Source organism: Anopheles gambiae, chromosome 3 (genome assembly GCF_943734735.2).
Source record: "Anopheles gambiae chromosome 3, idAnoGambNW_F1_1, whole genome shotgun sequence".
In the NCBI taxonomy this organism is placed as follows: Eukaryota; Metazoa; Arthropoda; class Insecta; order Diptera; family Culicidae; genus Anopheles; species Anopheles gambiae.
Window position 1 is genome coordinate 27,816,186 of NC_064602.1, and position 19,570 is coordinate 27,835,755.

The 19,570-nt window shown below is 46.2% G+C and overlaps 3 protein-coding genes across 31 annotated transcripts in view; 2 read left to right on the forward strand and 1 right to left on the reverse strand.

The window, feature by feature from the left end:
• LOC1280126 (phosphatidylinositol 4-phosphate 5-kinase type-1 alpha) overlaps window positions 1–11,707 on the forward strand; it is a 46,020-nt gene extending 34,313 nt beyond the window's left edge. For 18 of the 29 annotated variants that reach the window (XM_061661547.1, XM_061661562.1, XM_061661549.1 and 15 more), the window contains one exon: window positions 730–3,098. In XM_061661547.1, coding sequence (XP_061517531.1) covers window positions 730–2,135 — 1,406 coding nt within the window. In that variant the 3' untranslated portion in view covers window positions 2,136–3,098. The other 11 variants (XM_061661569.1, XM_061661568.1, XM_061661565.1 and 8 more) reach the window with 3 other exon arrangements.
• Window positions 11,708–11,767: 60 nt separating this feature from the next.
• Window positions 11,768–15,487, reverse strand: LOC1280128 (prolyl endopeptidase). Its single transcript, XM_319935.5, has 7 exons — window positions 15,032–15,487; window positions 14,360–14,729; window positions 13,858–14,271; window positions 13,628–13,787; window positions 12,890–13,557; window positions 12,590–12,802; window positions 11,768–12,508 (listed from the first exon to the last, which is right to left on the reverse strand). The coding sequence occupies exons 1-7, from the start codon at window positions 15,120–15,122 to the stop codon at window positions 12,112–12,114; spliced, it is 2,313 nt and encodes a 770-aa protein (XP_319935.5). The 5' UTR covers window positions 15,123–15,487; the 3' UTR covers window positions 11,768–12,111.
• Window positions 15,488–17,276: 1,789 nt separating this feature from the next.
• Window positions 17,277–19,550, forward strand: LOC1280129 (tRNA-dihydrouridine(47) synthase [NAD(P)(+)]-like). The gene is made up of 4 exons (XM_061653659.1): window positions 17,277–17,425; window positions 17,501–18,009; window positions 18,077–19,301; window positions 19,374–19,550. Exons 1-4 carry the CDS (start codon window positions 17,394–17,396, stop codon window positions 19,441–19,443), a joined length of 1,836 nt encoding a protein of 611 aa, XP_061509643.1. The 5' UTR covers window positions 17,277–17,393; the 3' UTR covers window positions 19,444–19,550.
• The last annotated feature ends 20 nt before the right edge of the window (window positions 19,551–19,570 follow it).

Below are 19,570 nucleotides of genomic sequence, written 5' to 3' on the forward strand. Positions count from 1 at the left end.
TTTCCGGTTTGAACATCGGTTTTAATTTTTGCATGCAAATTCAATTATCTATTGCAGTAGATCGTAACACAAAAGGTGGGTTCGTTCATCCATTATCTCAAAACGTGGCTGTCACCCTTTCCTATAACATTTCGCACACTATTATGTGCAAAAAAAACGAGAAAGTATGCCACCTTCTTGAGATGAGTAGTGAAGATGGACCACCTGTAAAGTCTTATTTTCCTTCTGTTGGTCCAGTTCTTACTCTAGCGCCACTTATCCTCAAGCATAATGCGAAATCAATTTCTTAGATCTTTTACTTTTATTGTAATCGTTCATTTCGACTCATTTGTTTCAAGCCTGATGAAAAAAATCGTTCTTCACAAAGAAAGGGTAGTGCATTTCTGAGTTTTCTTGGTCTTCTCGTTTGCTTGGTTTTGAAGTAGGAAAGTAACGAGCTATATAGCAGTAAAGCTTCAGTAATAATAAAGAAGAAAGTGTTAATACTACTCACCTAGAGGGAACGGCAAACGAGAAGCAACGCAAATAATGGCTTTGATAAAATTATCCCCTCTTTCCCATGTGGGAAATAGAACCCTTTTTTGAATTTGAGTTACAAAAACTGATTCGGCACCTTCTCGTTGGTCTTCTCCATCTAATTCCGTGAGCGCTTTTTGTCTGTGCGCGCTCTCGGCGCCTTTGTTCTTCTGAGATCGTACCAATCGAACCATCAATAATCCCCGTGCGCAGGTAAGAGGCACCGCTCGTCTCCACGTGGCAATGGCGGCATCGGCGGGCAGGGTGGCCGAAGCACCAATGCCACCAGCGCTCCCCCACCACCACCAACCAAGGATAGTCGGTCTGGGGTCGGGCTCGATCCACTGCAAGAGAATGAAGCGGTCGAGCTGCAGCTGCTACCCTCCCCCAACAAAGTGCTCAGCTGGCTGAGCAGCAACGACTTCCGGGTGTCGGAAAATGGTGACATACTGTCGGAGGACGACGACAGTCGTCCTGCTGCTACTGCTGCCGCTGTATCGATACCCAAAGTGATTGCCGTCAAACGAAAGCCATTGACCGGACCGGGGCCAACATCGAACGTGAAGGAAGCGACGAAAGCGTTCGAGCGGTTGTCGAGCCGCAACGGCAGCGGGTCCTCGGTGCAGCAAATGATTCGGAATTTTGAACGAACGGCCGGTACGGCGACGGTGGCTCGGTCGGAATCGATGTACTCCAGGGTGCCTAGTCACGGTACATCGAAGGAACTGCAGGTTCCACCCACGGCGGTACAGCGGTCCACCCGAACGCTCCCATTGACGATACCGGTCATCAAAGAGACGCTCGTTGAGGATGAAAATAACAATAATCGTCTCTGTGTGACATTTGGTGGTGACGATCGCGAGATGTTCATCCCCATGGCGCAACGGTTGGAGCAGGACGATGATCTTACCGCGCACGAGAACGATCAGCTTGTTTTGGCGAACTTGAAAAACGTAGTCAAAGCACGGCGAGAAATGTTCAACACCTCACCGAATTCAACAATGGAGCGTAAACCACGAGCGTCCATGATCGTACGGCCCACTCCTCTTCCTAACGGTGCGATCGCACAGGGAGACGAAAGAGCGCCCACTGAACGACATACAATGACACAAACGACGACAACAAAAGGAAAACTAACGCGCTCGGTCACGCAAGGCAAGCGTCAGCCGCCCGCGCCGTCACGCATAGATCCGGACGAGATCCAGCGCAAAATTCAGGAAATCGAAGCCGAGATACGGCAGAACGAAGAGCGGCTCAACCGAATACCCTCCAGGCGATCGATGCGCGATCGAGGCGATCGAGGCGATCGTGAAGTCGCCGTATCGGTCAAGACGGAACGTGCACAATTCCAGCCGGGACCGGTGGCCCATCTTGCCCCTTGCCGCAATGAAAGCTTCCTTTCCCGTCTGAAACCGAAAATGCATCGCAGCTCGATGGCAAACGGCATGGTTACGGGTGGGGTGGACTTTGGTCCAGCGGCGCTAGTACCGGATGACGTTCGGTACATGGGGCAGGAGGAGAAAGCTTCCATCATACGGCAGATCGGGCTACCGCTGGACGAAAATCACAACCTCGAAAGCTACCTGGAACAGTTCAGCCTGGAGGGAGAGTTCGTCTAAAGCGCTGGAGCGTAGGGATCCTACCGGCCCCTCCACCCCCCCGCTCTGGAATCCATTTCTTCTGTTCTCTGTAGCGTTTGTTGCTCATCTGTTTCAACTGTCATTTCAGACAATGATCCTCCAATTTCCCCCCAAAACATTTGTGCGTGCGCTCTCTTCCTCTCTATCTCTCTATCTATCTATCTATCGCTCTACTGTCTTGGACCAAGCATGGTCAAGCTTTCCATTTAATCTTCTTTGCTTCTGAGCTTGGTTGTGATTTTGGTTTTTCGTTCGCTGGTATCGATTCAATCAGGTTGTCGTTTATGACGCGTATGACACGTGGTCGTATCGTTCGTTGCCGTGATGTGTGTAGCTCGTATGCCTTCGATTAGCAGTAGATCCTTAAGTTTCCGTTCCGTAACCTCCATTTTATTTCCACTTTTTTGCTCTCTCTCTCTCTCTCTATGTGGTCCTTTTTAGTTGGTAACTGGTGGTTTAGTGAGCCCTCCTTTATCTCAGTGTATTATCGTTAACTTGTTTTATATGAGTTGCCTTCTATTAGGTCCTTTTTTGTTTCAGTTAAGTAAGTCCGACTGTTTTGTTTTGCTCTATATATTTTCCACCTAATGCCATGAGACACTTTCAGTTGTACATAAGTTTAATGAAGGCGCTAGCAATCTTCTTTTCAATTGGTTTGGTTTTGTCTCTGAGTGTGTTATGTACATAAAAGACAAAAACAATGTATCAGTTCACTATCCGCTTTGAGATATAAAGTCACGCTACTATACATGGACCCCTTTCTGTTGGTTAATTTATTTATTTCCCCATTCGGTTCGGTTCGTTTGGATGTGTAAAAACAGTCCACCACACAAGTGTAAATACGATCCAGTTAAGCTTTTTCGTTAAACTCTACTTTAACTCGAATACAAACAAAAAAGAAACAAACAAAAAACCAACTTAGACGCTTCGTATCTCGTATCTGGCTAGGCACATCTCCTTCCTGTTCTTCCACTCCTCCTCCCGCTTTTGACGACATCTCCGAGCACGGTAGCAGTAGCCATCGACACTCGTCGGATGACAAAACGGGCAGCAGCAGCGGAATCGGAAGTGCCGGCGCCAGCGGCTTCGGAGGCGGCGGCGGTGGCGGCGGTGACGGTATCGGAGGCGGCAGCGGCGGTGGTGGCGGCTCCGTCGATCGGCGGAGCGCATCCTGTCGCAGTGATAACTACAAAGAAGACTCAATAAGGTAAGGTTTCACCGCGCACAATCCGCGGTAATCCCCTCTCGATTGCGGGAAATGCCACCAGTGTGCAGTGGCAGGGGTGGGAGGGGGTCGTTTAGCTTTGTGTTTGGGAACTCTACCCTTCTATGGCAATCGTTTCCTTCACCCTCTTTCCCATCACCACAGCATTTTTTTGTTTGTTCTTCCTCTGTGTGTTCTGTGTGGCTGGCGAACCCGTTGAGAGCGGGAGTTCCTCCCAAAGTGTCCCATTTTTTGTGTGTCCTCTCTCTTGTTTGTGTGTGCAATGCACTCTGTAACGATCGAGTGTCCGTGCTGTGGTTGTGCAATGTAACTTGAATGCATTAAAAAGTGTTTTTTTTTTCGTTCTCCCCATTCTGGTGGCATTTCAAATCGAAACGAAATTACTACGAAAGATCGCATGGCATGGCATGGAATTTCTTATCCTTTATATTTATTTTTCAAAAATAGGGAAAGTATTTCTTCACATCTTCTGCTCTGTGCATGGGGTTATTGCATTGTTCTAGGCATGTTACCTTTTGTGTTGTTATTTATTATTGTTTAATTTCTTTTTCATATTTGTATTTCTGTTTAATGTTACTAATTCTCGTACGAAACTAACCGTGTTCAACTTTCTCCTGTCAGGCCGTTTTTTTATTGTTTGTCACTTCATTTGCTGTCTTTCTTTTTTTTTCTTTTTCTTTAATGTTTTTGTATTGCAGCAAGCGCCATGTATGTGGTGAATTGTCCTTCCGTCATGCTTTTATCTTCTCCGAACTTTGTGTCGTCATGAATTTACCGCTCCATATCTGATTCATTTTGTTTTTAGCAAATGCTTGAAACGTACCGACCATTTACTTATTTATTTTTCTTCTTTTCTTTCTTTTCTCTTCTCTTATATGCCGCATTTGCCGCTCTCCTGTGCCTGTCTGTCTGTCTTTGTGGCCTATCTGTGTATGCCTGCCCACCCCCTTCATCCATCTTCACCGTTTCGGGAATGCTGCCGCTTATGCTCGTGTGTCGGTCGGTGCATCTTGGTAATGCTGACATATGATCATCGTTCATTTTGATGGCCCCCTTTGCACCTCACGATACATCCGATGCACACACATGTACGCTTGCCCTTTTGTATCCGGCCCCAAAAATGATACCACAAACGCGCGCGAACTGACCCGTACGCGCCGACACACAACAGTATATCAGAAATAAGATTAGAAAGTCATTTAGCAGTCGAATCATCATCCAATAGCAATTACGGCTCGCGGGGGGCCCTAGCGTCGGTCGAAGGATCGACCCCAACGTGGACTGAAGGAACGCCCAGCTTTACGGATTCGAGCTCGAGCGGTGATATTGGAAGTGAGTGGAGGCTGGGTGTGAAAGATAACCGAGGCGACAAAACAAAACTAAAAACCGCGTTTGTTTCTTCTCCCCCATTTTGCAGCATTCTCAGGCCATTCCTCTCCCATGTCGGATCGGGATCGCCACAAGCCCACGGTCGAGAAGGCGCTGAACTCGCTCACATCGGAAATGGTAAGCTTTTCGAACAAGTTCCACCAGCTTCATCATCACCATCTTCACCAACACCAGTACCAGTACCACTCCTCCTCCACCTCATCGGTGTCGTCCGCTTCGGGGCATCATAACCTGCGGAAGCAGCAGCAGCAGCACCTCCACCAGCAACTGCAGCAGCAGCAGCATCAGCTTCACAAGCAAGTGATCTATGTGAAGAACAGCAGCTGTTCGAGCATAGACCAATCGGTGCACCTTCTTGGCGGTGGCGGCGGCGGCAGTGGCGGCGGCGTCGGTGGTAGTGTTGTTGGTGGTGGTCTAATAAGCAGCGGTGTTGGTGGTACCGGTAGCGGTACCGTGCTAGGGATCGGCGGCAGTGGCCGCTCCAGTCCGCTCGTCATGATACGTCGTGTTACATCGACGAAAATAAGCGAAAGCACTACCTCGCTCAATTCTGCCGGGGGCGGAAGGGCGGAAGATGATACGGCCAGTTCGCGTGACCAGCTTTCGTCCGCCCACCTCGGTGCGGCCTCTTCCGCTTCTCTCCGATCGTCGACAGCTTCGGATCACCACAACCTGCACCACCGTACGACCGAGCTGCTGCAGCGCCATAGCGATGAAGGTGCGCCCGAGGCAGACACGAACGGTGCGAGCCTATCTTCCACCTCGGGCCATGGTAGCGGCGACAGTAGCAGCAACGGATCGCTCACCGAAACCGATCGCAACGCTCTGCGCCAAGCCCGCGAGGAGTGAAGGGGGGGTAGCGGTTGCGAAGTTCGGTCGCCGCCGTCCTCCCATTTCTGCCAATTGATGTTCGCGTTTCACTTTTTCTTTGGACAAATTGTTTGATAGTTTTGTACGGATTTCATTCACGATCGATTGCAACGATTGGCGCCACACTGTGTATGTGTGTGTGTGTGTATCTACACCTCAAAGATGAGCTTCTTTTTTGTGTGATGCGAACAAGTGCAGTGAATGAAATAGATCAATAGAACTGAGAAAAGCTGCATCTGATATTCCGGGTACGGTGCGCTAAGGAGATTATCATCCTCTCGTCTCGTTCCGTCGCGTTGTTGGCCGATGTACAGTTTGCTGTGTAGATAGTTATTGACAATGTGATTTAGTTTATGTATTTATTATTTATATAATCATCGCCAAACCCGAACAGAACGCCACCAATAATGCAGTGTGCAGGATATAGGCAAGGCCGAGGCCGATACAGCAATAATGATTGCGGCGAAGAATAAGCAGCAGCATGTTAGGACTGTATTTTTGCGCGAAATTATACTTAACTTCCAGCTGTGTTTGGTAAATAGTGCGCAATTGAATTGTAGATACGGAAGAAGATGTAGGTTTTGTACATGAGAAGCAAATGCATGTTGAATCATGGTTCAAAGGAAAAGAAAATTTGTTTGTTCTTCCTCAAAGCACAGACATTGATGCATCACAACAATCTTTAGGCCACGTGCTCCATTTCTTTCTTTTTTTTTTTTGCATATCGAACACACTTTAGATGTCATTGCAACTAGCGAACAAAATGTTGTTTTTTTCATTAACGATTTAAAATGAAACATGTAAATGTTTCTTGCGCACGTGGATGCCTTTTTTCCGATACCGAAATCATCGGAAGCTCAGATTTCCTGTGCAGTAGGTACGCTCTACTCGGGGCAGTGTGCTCTAAACCGGGCCAAAGGATGATTACTTTTTGGCCAGAAGCAAGCAAACAAAATCCACTCACACCAAGATACGTATGGGTCAGCATAATCATAGATGGGAAAAGCTATATTATTTTCCACACAGCATTCTAAACTAGCTAGTATTGAGTTTAGTGTAAGAGTAAGTAGAGGCGCGCACTGTGTCGTCGTCGTGTGTGTGTCTGTGTGCTGTTTGTGTGTATGGCTATACGATCATCGTATAAACACCATTAATCTCGTGACGACATCGAACTGTGTTGTCATTTGCAATAAGTATTGGGGGAAAGGACCAAGACGGATATAGGTAGGAACAGATGGGGTTTAGCAAATATTACGCATTAGAATTTGCTTAGGAAGAAGGTTTGTTTATTTTTGTTTCGGACTTCCTTTCCTTCCCTTTTGATGATAATTTATATTTATTACCCTTCTTTACCCTTTGAAGATACGTTTAAAAAGTTAGGGCAAACAAGCACACGTACACGTTCACAATTTGTATTTTTTTTTTTCTTCCTTTGTTAACTACACAGACATATTATGCATTATTATTATTATTATTACTATTATTATTTAAAATAAATAAGACAAATAATGGAAAGTAAAGACCGAAGACTTTTGTGTCGGGTTAACAACAGAACAAATAGCCCTGCAATGGGACAGAAAGAGTTTTGCAATGTCTCTCACGATGTAAGTTTTTGTTTCTTAATTATTTATGATTTTATACTAATAACTGATAACGTAACAACTGATTTGTAAACGGTGCCTTCCATCGCATGGCGTGGGGTTTTTGAATTGTTTTATATTTAGCAAATCATATACCATACTAACAGTATAGTGCAACCTACCTCTCTAAAACCCACCCTACTACTCCCTTCGCACTGCTGATCAATCTGCACTTGCTGCGCAATTGCAACAAACCCCACCACCCCTATTAACAATAATGCATTTGTAAATGATTCATCTCTTTTTTATCTTCTCTTTTTTCTTCGCGCTATCATCTCCATTCGCGTGTGCGTGTGTGTGTGTTTGTGTATATGTGCATATGCAATCTACCGCCCCGTATCTCTTCCCACCCTCGCTCAATTGGTTTGCGGGGACGCCTTCACATCGCCACCTCTCATCTGCGCTTTTGCCGGAACATGGGACACACGCTACTAACCAAAACGCATCATCTTTCGCCACAATTTATGCTTCGTAGGAAAATTTACGATATCAAGTAGATTACGATTACAACTAATAAGCCGGACGAGGCCGGGTTAATCAAGTGTAAAGGGTTCTGTGTGGTGTCGACAATCGTGGACATTGTTGCTAGTAAGACCAGTGTGGAATAACGCGCGTTACGCCGCGCACTTTACGCAAATAATGTTGTTGCGCAGACCGATACGAAAGGAAGCGGGGAAAAAGAGGACTATGTACATATGTAACAAACCGTATCATCATCAATCAGGTTGAAACCATACAGAAGGCTGACGACGTGTGTTTGTGTGTGCGTATTGCACATTAGGGAGAAAAGCGAGAACGGCGTACCACAAAGACAATGAACGCGCGGAATGGCGAAGGAGGAGAAATCAAAACTCTTAAAAAAAAGACACTTACATTAGCTAAATAAGCGTTAATATCACGTTAGAAGTTCGTAACACGATTCGCCTACCATTCCATAATACCGGTAGAAGAAGAAAAAACATCCACGGAAAACGGAAAGAGCAATATTATAGAATGATCATCCGGATTCCTGTTTCTTGTAAGGTTTTTTTTTTATTTTTTATTTTATTGCCTAACCCTTTTCTAACATCCTCTATGGACTATACCCTTGTAAACCTTGTCATCAAATCTTTACCCTTCTAGTGCTTCCAAGTTTTTCGTTCGTTTGAGGCAATAATCGTTCATCGAAAACGGGATAGAAAAGAAAATTATTGGACGTATAAATGCCACCATCCTTCTGCAGCAAGCAACTATCGATTGTTAATACATATAAGAAAGTATGGAAAGTTATATCGTTCGTTCATTACCTAATCCTTCTTCTTTCACGTTCTCCAAGCCTTAATCAATCCAACGAAAAAAAGCTAAACAAAAGGGGGTTCGATGAAAGCTTCAGTAAGTTGACGGTAGGAAGAGTTGACTGTTCCGGTAAAAGAAAAACAAGCAAAGAGAATGGAAGCAGATGAAGGACAACGTTCAGTTCGAAACTTTGGAGTTGTCACCCGGTACAATTAGAGGCCTATAGCACCAGTAGTAACCAAAATTCTAATTAGATTTTTTATTAATGATTTGTGATTTTAATAAGATTTCTAAGAATAGTGATTTTAATTTGTTACTAAGAAGATTTCTATTTCATGATTTGTGATTTTCCCAATACGAAAAGAAACAATCACATTATTTAAGCCAGCTCTCCTTTATCAAGGTTTTTTTGTTTCGAATCTCATTAAATCGCATGCATAATTTGTCCAAACAGAATCAATAGTAAATTAAATAATTATTTTTTATCAAACTTAAAAAATGTATGCAAAATTCTTCCAGTATTGTTGATGAAGGAAAAGGAATTAGTCGATAAAGAAAAAGAAGCGAACCGTAAGGAAGCGGAATGACGCAACAACAACAAAAAAACACAATAAATACGTTAATATATTTAAGCAAGAAGATGTACAATAAGCAGTTGTAGGCACGATGTTAAAGCAAGAGTTAAACCATACGCATTTACCGTATTAGTCTCCCACGGGGTCTACTATACACACAGACCCCCCCATGCCACCACCACTAAAATCATTAACACACACCCCTTATACGAGTGGTGTACATACGTATATATATATACACACATATATATATATATATAGATATACATAAATATCATCCTAATTGTAAAGATAGCTACCATTCAATCTCATACCAGGCAAAGGGTTTTGTCTCGTCGCCCATCATTGGAGGGAGGGAGGAGTCTCATTCAGCCGCTAGTTTACTATTCGGAGTAATATTATTACTATTTATGATAAATATATAAATGTTATTCAATCGTGTTACAGAACCACACACAATAATGGAAGCGAAAAAGTTGTATAGGAGACGGTAAAGCGTGACGCATTCACGCATTTCTGTATGCAAACAAACACGTGAAAAGAAGATGATTTCAGAAGATGATGTATAATTTCACGTACTTTCTCTTTGCATTACGAAACAGCAAGCAATCTTCTTGTTTTTGCAATTTCTGAGAGACGCCCTAGTTGAAGGTTTTTGTGGGGGGTTTTATTTTAAAGCAATTTTGCACAGCGGTAAATGAAACATCTGTATAATCAAAACACAATATCACTTACTTACATATACGAAGGGATGAAGAAGTGCGTTAAAGTTCATGTTCATCGGGTTGAAGGCAAGCAGAAGGAGGGAAGCATTATAAATTCATATATTCCAAATCTCCACTCGGTAGTGGTGGTACGGATAGACGCGTATAAATATAGACAGCAAACAGCAAATAGAAGAAGAGAGAAAAAAAACACCGTACACAACACTATAAATCGAGCATATAAATGCGTTGTGGAAGGGAGGATATAGATAGATAGTAAAGAGAAAAAAATAGGACAAACCCGATGGCAAAACAAATCGAATCGAATTAGAGCCACAACAAAGCGGGACGACGACGGGACTCGTCGATCGTTAGTTCGACCGCGTTGTAAAACGCGTCTACATGGTTTATCGTTTGACATGAGGAAACAATAATCGTATATATAGCATAAAACACACTCCCCCTTCTTCCCGCGATGGGACGATAACAGCAAAATGAATCGTATCGATGGTATAGGAAAAAGGCATACAGAAATGAATGAAAAAATGAGCGTAAAAAGCAGACACACACACAATATATCCCTGAGGCAATAAATCGGAATGCAATAATCAACGTGTTAGTGGAACCGATCCTTGTCAGTTACTGTGCGCGGTACAACAAGCCCGAAACAATCTTTAGATAGGGAAAGTGATACGGCACGATTTAATAGGGACACATTTAGGCAGACAAAAGATTGAGCCCTTACTGTGTGCGGTTTATGTTTTTTTTTTGTTTTTTTGGGTGGATTAGGGTGATGTAAACGTTATCGCAATGTGTGCAATGCCAATACTCTCTATAATAACCCTTCGAGAACGTAAAACAGCAGCAAACCTCCCTCTCTCTGTGTGTAAACTCACTACTTACCGGACACGTGCATACGTATTCGCTCAATCTCATCTTAACGAAACGCAAAAAAATGAAACATTTCATTACTAGACAACCCAACACTCTCCAACCAACACACCATAATACGATTTTGTCAGACTTCCTTAAACCATGCAAAGACGTTAAAAGAGACGTTACTGTAAGAAACCCGTTAAACATGTTTTGGGTCACACGCGTATATAGAGAGGTCACACGCGGTCGTAGGTGAAAGACACAAAACAATGTAACAAATCTGAATTGTGAATAGTGTTGTAACGATATGCCAATCGGGAGTGGTAGTAGTGACGAATAATAGTGGCTGGATCAAATCAACCAAAAAAGGGGGAATAGAGAGGGCAGGACGAATTCCAAAACACACACAAACACACTAAACAACTAACTGAACTGAACTGCAACAATCCGCGGGGAGGGGGCAACACACACCGCGTTCGTGTGCGCGGGACGGGGCTAGATGAGGTACGAAATGCATATAATAAAGAGAAAACAAATACAAACGAAATTACAGCAAAGAAAGCATATGTAGCAAAAATAGTTGGGTCATTTAGAGATACTAACTTCATACTTTGTGTGTTGCACTCTAACTCCCTTTATATGTTCTTCATTTTCTGTATGTCAAGACTAACATCATCTGTACAACAGTCATGTTCTCTCGTGTTCTCGCGCCGAACCATTTCCAATTAGAATTTCATTATTTTATAACTCGACTTTCCTTTTCCTGTTTTTTTTCTCCCCTTTCATTACAGACTCATCTTTAGTAGTGCTGTTAAGCGGTAGAACAAGGATGCATGGTTCCTTTTACGCTTAACCAGCTGTAGATACATATTGCTCGATTGCTCGTCAACCGATTTGTTCCATTATTTATTTATTGTTTAGAAAATCAAAAGCGCCGCGCGTTGAGTGGGAATGAGAATTGAGAAAGTGGACCACAATAACCTGGCATGATAAGAAAGAGATGAAAAAATACTTTTAATTAAATTGACTTTCAGGTAATTACAGCCAACCAAGCTTCTTTACTTTTTGAACAGTAAGTTTATTTTTGTTTTCCATTTTGCTGCACCTAAACTCGATCGCGTACAATTGCTACCAAATTCTCGAATAAGCGCACATGCACGCAACAACATCAGCAAGCACGCACCAAAGGGGCTACGCCGCGAGGCTTGTTTTAATTCCAAAAAAAAAAAAACATAATAATAATAATAATAAGTGCGGCCTTACACAAATAATAATATAATCCGAAATTTCGCTTCTCATTTCACGCCTCACGAAAACTCAAATGCTCAGCATGCAATTACCGATCAGAAAGATACTTCGCACTCCCCAGCCCCCTCAAAAGGTGGTGGTGCTAAGGCAACATTAAAACGAAAGCTTCAATCCGAGCGTCTTGTACATGAACGTAAGGATGTCGGTCGCTTCCTCGATCTTCTTGGCCGTCGGTTTGCCCATACCGTGGCCGGCCTTACTGTAGACGCGCAGCAGCAGCGGATTCTTTTGGTGTTCACTATCCTTGATGGCATCGTGCAGCGCCGCCACGAACTTGAGCGAGTGCAGCGGGCTGACCCGATCGTCATGGTCCGCGGTCAGCACGAGCGTGGCCGGATACTGGTCCTTCTCCGAGGTAGGTGTGCGCACGTTGTGGAGCGGCGAGTAGCGCAGCAGATTTTCGAAATGCTCCTTCTCGTTCATATCGCCGTAGTCGGACACCCAGGCGCGGCCGATCGTGAACTTGTGGAAGCGAAGCATATCCATCACGCTGACAAGGGGGGGGTGGTGAACGAGAAGAGGAATTAGAATAAGAAAGCAGTTGGTTGGGAATGCCTTTTTGCCTACTTACCCAACTTGCGCAATGGCGGCACCGAACAGATCGGGACGCTGGTTAATGCAGGCACCGACGAGCAGCCCTCCGTTCGAACCGCCCTGGATCGCGATCTTGTCGTGCGTGGTGTAGCCGTGCTCCACCAAATACTGGGCAGCGTGCTGGAAGTCGTCGAACACGTTCTGCTTCTTCAGCAATCGACCGGCATTGTGCCACCGTTCGCCATATTCGCTTGAGAAGAGAGAACGCAGCAAACGGTAAGATTTGGGAGCATTTTTGTGAAGGGGTGGGAAGGACCCCTTCGAGGATAATACCTACCCACCACCCCGGATGTTCGGGTACGCCAGTATGCCATCGAACGAATCGATAAACACCAGCCCGGTGATGCTAAAGGACGGCTGCACGCAAATGTTAAACCCACCGTACCCGTACAGCAGGCACGGTTTGTGCTCCTTCTTCTCCTGCTTGCGCTGCACGATAAACATCGGCACCTTCTCGCCGTCCTTGCTGTGGTAGAAGATCTGCTCCACCGCGTACCGGCTGTTGTCGAAGTCTTCGATCTTCACCTCCCGAAACACGGTCGGTTCCATCGCACCGCCGGCGGCGGCCTCCGTTTTGCCCTCGAAATCGTAATGGTAGATGATGCCGGGCGTTAGGAACGACACGAAGTGGTAGAAAATCTCCGAATACTTCTTCTTGCCACTGAACCCGGCGACCGTCCCTATTTCCAGCGGGAACTTCGACACGAAGCTCCCGTCGGCCAGGCTGTGCACCACCAGTAACGATTTCACATCGTCGATGTACCCGAGCACGATCCGATCCTTGTTCACGCACGTCGTCCAGTCGAGCACGTTCTTCGGATGCTCCGGCACGAGCGTTTTCCAGTGCTCCATCTCGGGCTGCTCGAAATCGATGTTCACGATCCGGTAGTTCGGGGCGCCCTTGTTCGTGCGGAACGAAAAGATGTTACCCTCGTTGGTGACGTACTGTAAAGAGAAGGAAAGCCAAGGGGGAATGAGACGCTGGCAATCGGGTACGAGAGGCTGCCACACTCACGTCATAGTCACTGTCGAACTCGGTGACCACCTTCACGAAATCGAGCTTCGACTCGAGCGTACCGGCCTTCTCCAGATTGCTAAAGTACAGCAGCATATCCTTGCAGCCCTTCATGATGAACAGCATCAGATATTTGCCACAATCGGACACTTCCGGCATCCTGCAGAGGAGAGGGAGAAAAGATGCGCATTACTTCCTTGTTTGCTTGTCCGGTCGCGTTCTATACTCACAATCGCCACGATGGTTCCTCCGGGAACTCGGCAATCAGCACATCCTTGTCCTGCGACTCGCCCACCCGATGGTAGTACAGCTTCTGGTTCTCGTTGGCGGCCGTTTCCGAACCGTCCGCCTTGCCCGCCACCACCGGGTAGCGTGCGTAGAAGAAGCCCTTATTGTCCTTCGTCCACGAGGCGGTCACGAACTTGGTGTGTTCGATCGTTTCCGGGAAGTCTTCCCCCGTCTCAACGTTGCGAATCTTCAGCTTCGTCCAGTCGGATCCGCTCTGGCTCAGCCCGTACGCGTACAGCTTGCCGTCGTCGGAAAAGCGCGACCCGACCAGTGCGATCGTACCGTCGGTCGAGAGTGTGTTCGGGTCGAGAAACACCTTCGGCTCACCGTCCAGCTTATCCTGCACGTACAGGACACTGGCAAAGGAGAGAAGGGGAGTTGAAACAGTTTGATTACATCATTGACTTTACTACGCCAAAAAGGCGCTGCGCCCCGTACACTCACTCCTGGTTCTGCAGACCGGTGTTCATGAAGAAGAAGTACTTGTTACCGTGCTTGAACGGGCAGGAGTACTTCGGATAGTTCCAGCGCTTTCGCAGCTTCTCGTTCAGCTTCTTCCACTCCGGGCACGTGTCCAGGAAGGGTTTCGAGATTTCGTTCTGCTTCTCCACGTACGCCTGCGTTTCCTCCGCGTCCGGATCCTCCAGCCAACGGTACGGGTCGGCAATCTTCACGCCGTGGAACTCCTCCACCACGGACTCATCGCGCCGTGCCGCCGGGTAGACGAACTGCCGGGCTTCGGCGGCGGCTGCTGCTGCTTCGGGCATAGCAAGGCGACCGAACTGCGTGCGGCGTAACGCGCTGGAAAATAAACCTAAAAAGGTAACGCACAAACAATAAATCAATTTGTCTCTTCGCTTTCGTAATGCCATCCCAGCAAGCGAACAGGGCCACACATAGCAACACAAAAAGGCTGCCGACCGGCTGGCAAACTAACGATACAGACGCACGCACATAGCCACACGTCAACCGAGTCTACAAGCCAACCCCCCTCCCCACATCGACGGCGAGACCTACAGACCCAGTTTTGTGTTCTTACGTGTACACCAAGTCCCGTTTCGCCCGGTATACTCCACCTCTCCCCCCGCTTCTTCTCCCTGCCCCACCATCACTCACCACTCTTGGCAGCTACTTGCAACGGTGGCGAACGTTGGGTGAGAACGGCTCGGCAGCTACGCACTAACAGGGAAGTGGCCAACTTGTGCATACACACTTTGCCGGATGTTCCGGAGCTTGTGGGAAGGGAAAAGGCACAGACGCGAGCGGCACCAACTGCAAACGGTTGCAACTAAAATCGATCTGGACTAGAAAAAAAAGGAAGCGCACAAGACTCAACTTCAACTTCGGGCAAAGCGGGGGTCCACGTAGAATGGGCAGAGATTGGGGCTGCGCTGTGTTTTCCGAGCCTGCTACCCGTTGTTCTTATCACCACCAGCAACAGGGTGCTTTATTTGCCGAAAACGATAAAAGAGCGGAAAAAAGAGTTTCGCGACCGTGTTTGCCTGTTTGCCGAAGCCGCCCGAATTTGATTAGGTTTGTTAAAATGACTTTCAAGATTGTAGGTGCACCAAGGTTGCTGCAGAGCGGCAAGTGGTGAAAACCCAAGTTACAAAACAAGGGTAACGTTGATGCGACGTCAGTTTACGAATATTTGACTGTCCTTCTCCGATTTTAATTCAGTGATTATCTTTTGTAAGATAAAATGAGGATGCTCCGTAGCGGAAATGTCTTTAATTTCGAGTCTATCAATTATTTTGCGAAAACATATTTTATCTTTTGCCATCGAACAACTTTATAACGTGCCCGTCGTAGGTTCAAGCCCCATATGGACCGAGCCCCCATTCGCAGAACTGACTATCATGTTTTGAGTACTATAAATGTGCGATATATGTTTCATTCAATTCACTCGCGAAAATGAATGAATTGGTTCACACGAAAAGAACTTCTTCTTCTTTGCCTCAAAAACCGCTGTCGATCAAGGCCTGCCTGTAACACTAGTGGGCTCGACTTTCAGTGACTAATTGATTACCACAACAGGATAGTCAGTCAGGTACGTATGGGGGCACGTTCCATTCGGGGCTTGAACCCATGACGGGCATGTTGTTAAGTCGTACAAGTCAACTTACTAATTAATTTGTAGTTCTACCCAAGCGCCACAGATTAAGCTTAAACGACTGGAAAATTTAATATCCATAGAAAAAAAAATGAAAGCTCCACTGCTTCATTGGTTTGATCAATAGATGGCGTATTACAACTCATCATTATATTGCTATCCTTTTCAGATACGTGGGTATCAACACCAACGACCATTACTCAAATCTCACTTGCTTCAGTGCTGGTAGTTTCCGTTGGAGTTTAGTATTTAAACAATCGTATCGCCGTTCTAGTTCTAGCGATGCATAACTTCAATGCGAAACCATACAACAGTACAGAGGAAATAAGAAAGCTCTCCTCCAAGCGATGAAGCTCAACTGGTTGGGGTATCCCACCAACAGAGAGCGCCACCAGCTTTTTTGCTATTTTTAGAATGCATGAGTCGTTTGCCGCCTGCTGAACGAAGTCTTTCTATATTCCGTTTAGGTAGAGAACTTGAGTCGTTTAGAAGCCGTTTAGTGGTCGTTTAGTGGATTTGTGGCACTTGGGTACTGATTTTTAACATGAATTTCTAGACAAGAACCCTGAAATAAAACATTTTTTATGACCACCGGTGAACCAGAAACCAAAAGCAAAAACCACCAAGAAACCAAAAACGTAAGCCAACCCACCCCCTCCTTATGAAATGTGATTTGATGCTACAGAAAAGAAAGAATTATTTAGATAATTTGATACTTTTTACAGACATTTCTATTTGTTAATGAACACAAGAACCCATCGCACGTACACGTTCAATGTGATGAGTGACTCCCAAATAACCACATTATTTTCAGTTCGAATTTGCTACGCATTACCAAATTACCAAATTACGCAAATTACCAACGAACCGAACGTGACACTTAGAACAAAATAAGCTTCAAAAGTTGTCTGAAAAGGGTATCTCTTGATAGTAATGTGTTATCTAATTCTCACATCTTTTGTTTTTATTCTCACATCTACTCATTCAACATGCTTTCTCGCTCCGCCATGTTTGATGACCTGTTGAACAGAAAAAAATATTCATCTTGTTCCTTCAAATAGTACTGAATCATCAAAAAAAATCTTACAATTGAAAAAAAACCCTTACTTGATTCATTTTGTTTCAAAGATAGCGACAAATTTATCATATGAGAAATTCACCACTCACCACAACCTGATCCTTTATGTCAATTGGTCCAACGTCAATTTTTTCCACATTTCACCACCTCTCGAGGTGTTGTAATCACCTTGAGCACGTGCTTGCAACTGTCAAAGTTGTACCCAAAACAAAACAACTCCACGCCACAGCCGGTTGGTTGCGAAATTGGTTCACTGCAAGGATAAATTAGAACCTTCCTGCTCCACGATGGACGATGGAATATGCCACATAAAGGCGGAGTAAGTAAATCAGCACGAAATGTGCGTTAAGACCACTATGTTATTTACCTATAAATCGCACCATCCTCACGGCAGATTTCTTATTCCGCGTATTGTGGAGAAGCCGGTTGAAAAAACGGTAGAAATCGTCGCTCCAGCAGAAAAGGAAGGTAAAGCCGAAGATGCAAAGGTAGACGATACCAGCGAACCGCCCGAGAAGAAGGGCCGCATGGAGGGCAATGCAGAGGAACCGCAGGGTAAGAAGAAGAAAAACCGTGGCCAGAACAAATCACGCACGGTACCGTTCAAGGAGGAGGACGGGCTGCGACTCTGCAAATCGCTGCTGGATGGGAACCTGGGCGAAGATGCGGCGAAGAAGTGCACCAATGCAAACTGTCGCTTTTCGCACGATCTGGACAAATTTTTGCAACTCAAACCGAAGGACATTGACGGCACGTGCTACATTTACTCGACCAAGGGTTACTGCAACTTTGGCGTAACGTGCCGGTTTGCCGGTGCGCATCTGGATGAAAACCGTAGAAACATTTACCCGGAAGATTTTAAGCCCGACACGTCGATGCTTGTTTCCACCTGGTTGAGTACTGGTAAGTGTACCTCACGAGCTACACGATATTGATTTTAAAATACTGTTTTTTTTTACTCTCCCTACAGATTTGCAGCACATACTACGCAAAAGGAAGTATAATTTTAACAAGTCGACTAAAATCGTCAACAAGTTCGACCGACTACAGCAAGAGGAAAAGAATGAGAAAGCTAAATCAAACGAGCAGGAAAACGGGGAAGCAAAGGATGATGGCGAGCAGAAGCCGGAAGAAAGTAAACCGGCCGGTGCGGTAACGGACGAAGACGTGATAAAGCTGCGCAGCGCGGAACGCAAGCGCATCGTGTTCCGCGACAAGCTGTACCTCAGTCCGCTCACTACGGTCGGCAATCTACCGTTCCGGCGCATCTGCAAGGAGTACGGCGTCGACATAACGTGCGGCGAGATGGCCTGTGCCATACCGATCATCAACGGTGCGATCCAGGAGTGGGCGCTAACGAAGCGCCACTCGAGCGAGGATCTGTTCGGGGTGCAGCTGTGCGGCCACAACCCGAAGCTAGTCACGTACGCGGCCCAAATCATTGCCGAGAAGGCGGATGTCGACTTTATCGACCTGAACACGGGCTGCCCGATCGATCTCATCTTTAACCAGGGCGGCGGTAGTGCGCTGCTGCGCCGCCAGAACGTGCTGAAGGTGATGGTGCAGAGCTGTTCGCGCCTGTTGGCCGACTACGGCAAAGAGTTTACCGTGAAGACGCGCATCGGCATCTACAACAACAAGCTGATCGCGCACGAGATGGTGCCAAAGTTTGAGGACTGGGGAGCGAGCCTGATCACGATCCACGGGCGGACGAAGGAGCAGCGCTACACGAAGCGGGCCGACTGGGAGTATCTGCAGCAGTGTGCGACCCAGGCCCAGTCCGTGCCGGTGTTTGGCAATGGGGACATCTTTGGCTACGAGGATTACGAACACATTCGCACCAAGTGCCCTAACATTGCCGGCGTAATGGTGGGCCGTGGGGCGCTGATAAAACCGTGGGTGTTTCAGGAGATTAAGGAGCGGAAAACGCTCGATCCGTCCAGCGGGGAGCGGTTCGAGATGCTGAAGCGGTACGTGAACTACGGGCTGGAGCACTGGGGCAGCGATACGAAGGGTGTGGAGACGACGCGGCGCTTCCTGCTCGAGTGGCAATCGTTCCTGTACCGCTACGTGCCGTACGGGCTGCTGGAGCGGCCGCCGCAGCGCATCAACGAGCGGCCGGATGCGTACCGTGGTCGGGACGATTTGGAAACGCTGATGGCATCGCCCAATTGTAACGATTGGGTGAAATTAAGGTAAGAATTGTTGTCTGTTGTCGTTTTCACGTTAACGTTGTTTCTTATTGGATTTGTGTATTTGTTTTTCAGTGAGATGCTGCTTGGACCTGTACCGGAAGGATTTAACTTTGTGCCGAAACACAAAGCCAATGCCTACTGAAAGGGGGAAATGAACGTAAGTGAATGTTGTTTTGCTTTCAAAATTCCTACTTCTCTTTCGAAGGCAGCAAAGGAAAGGATGTAAATAAAGTTGTGCAAATGAACAAAGCGAATCAGAGGAAATGGTC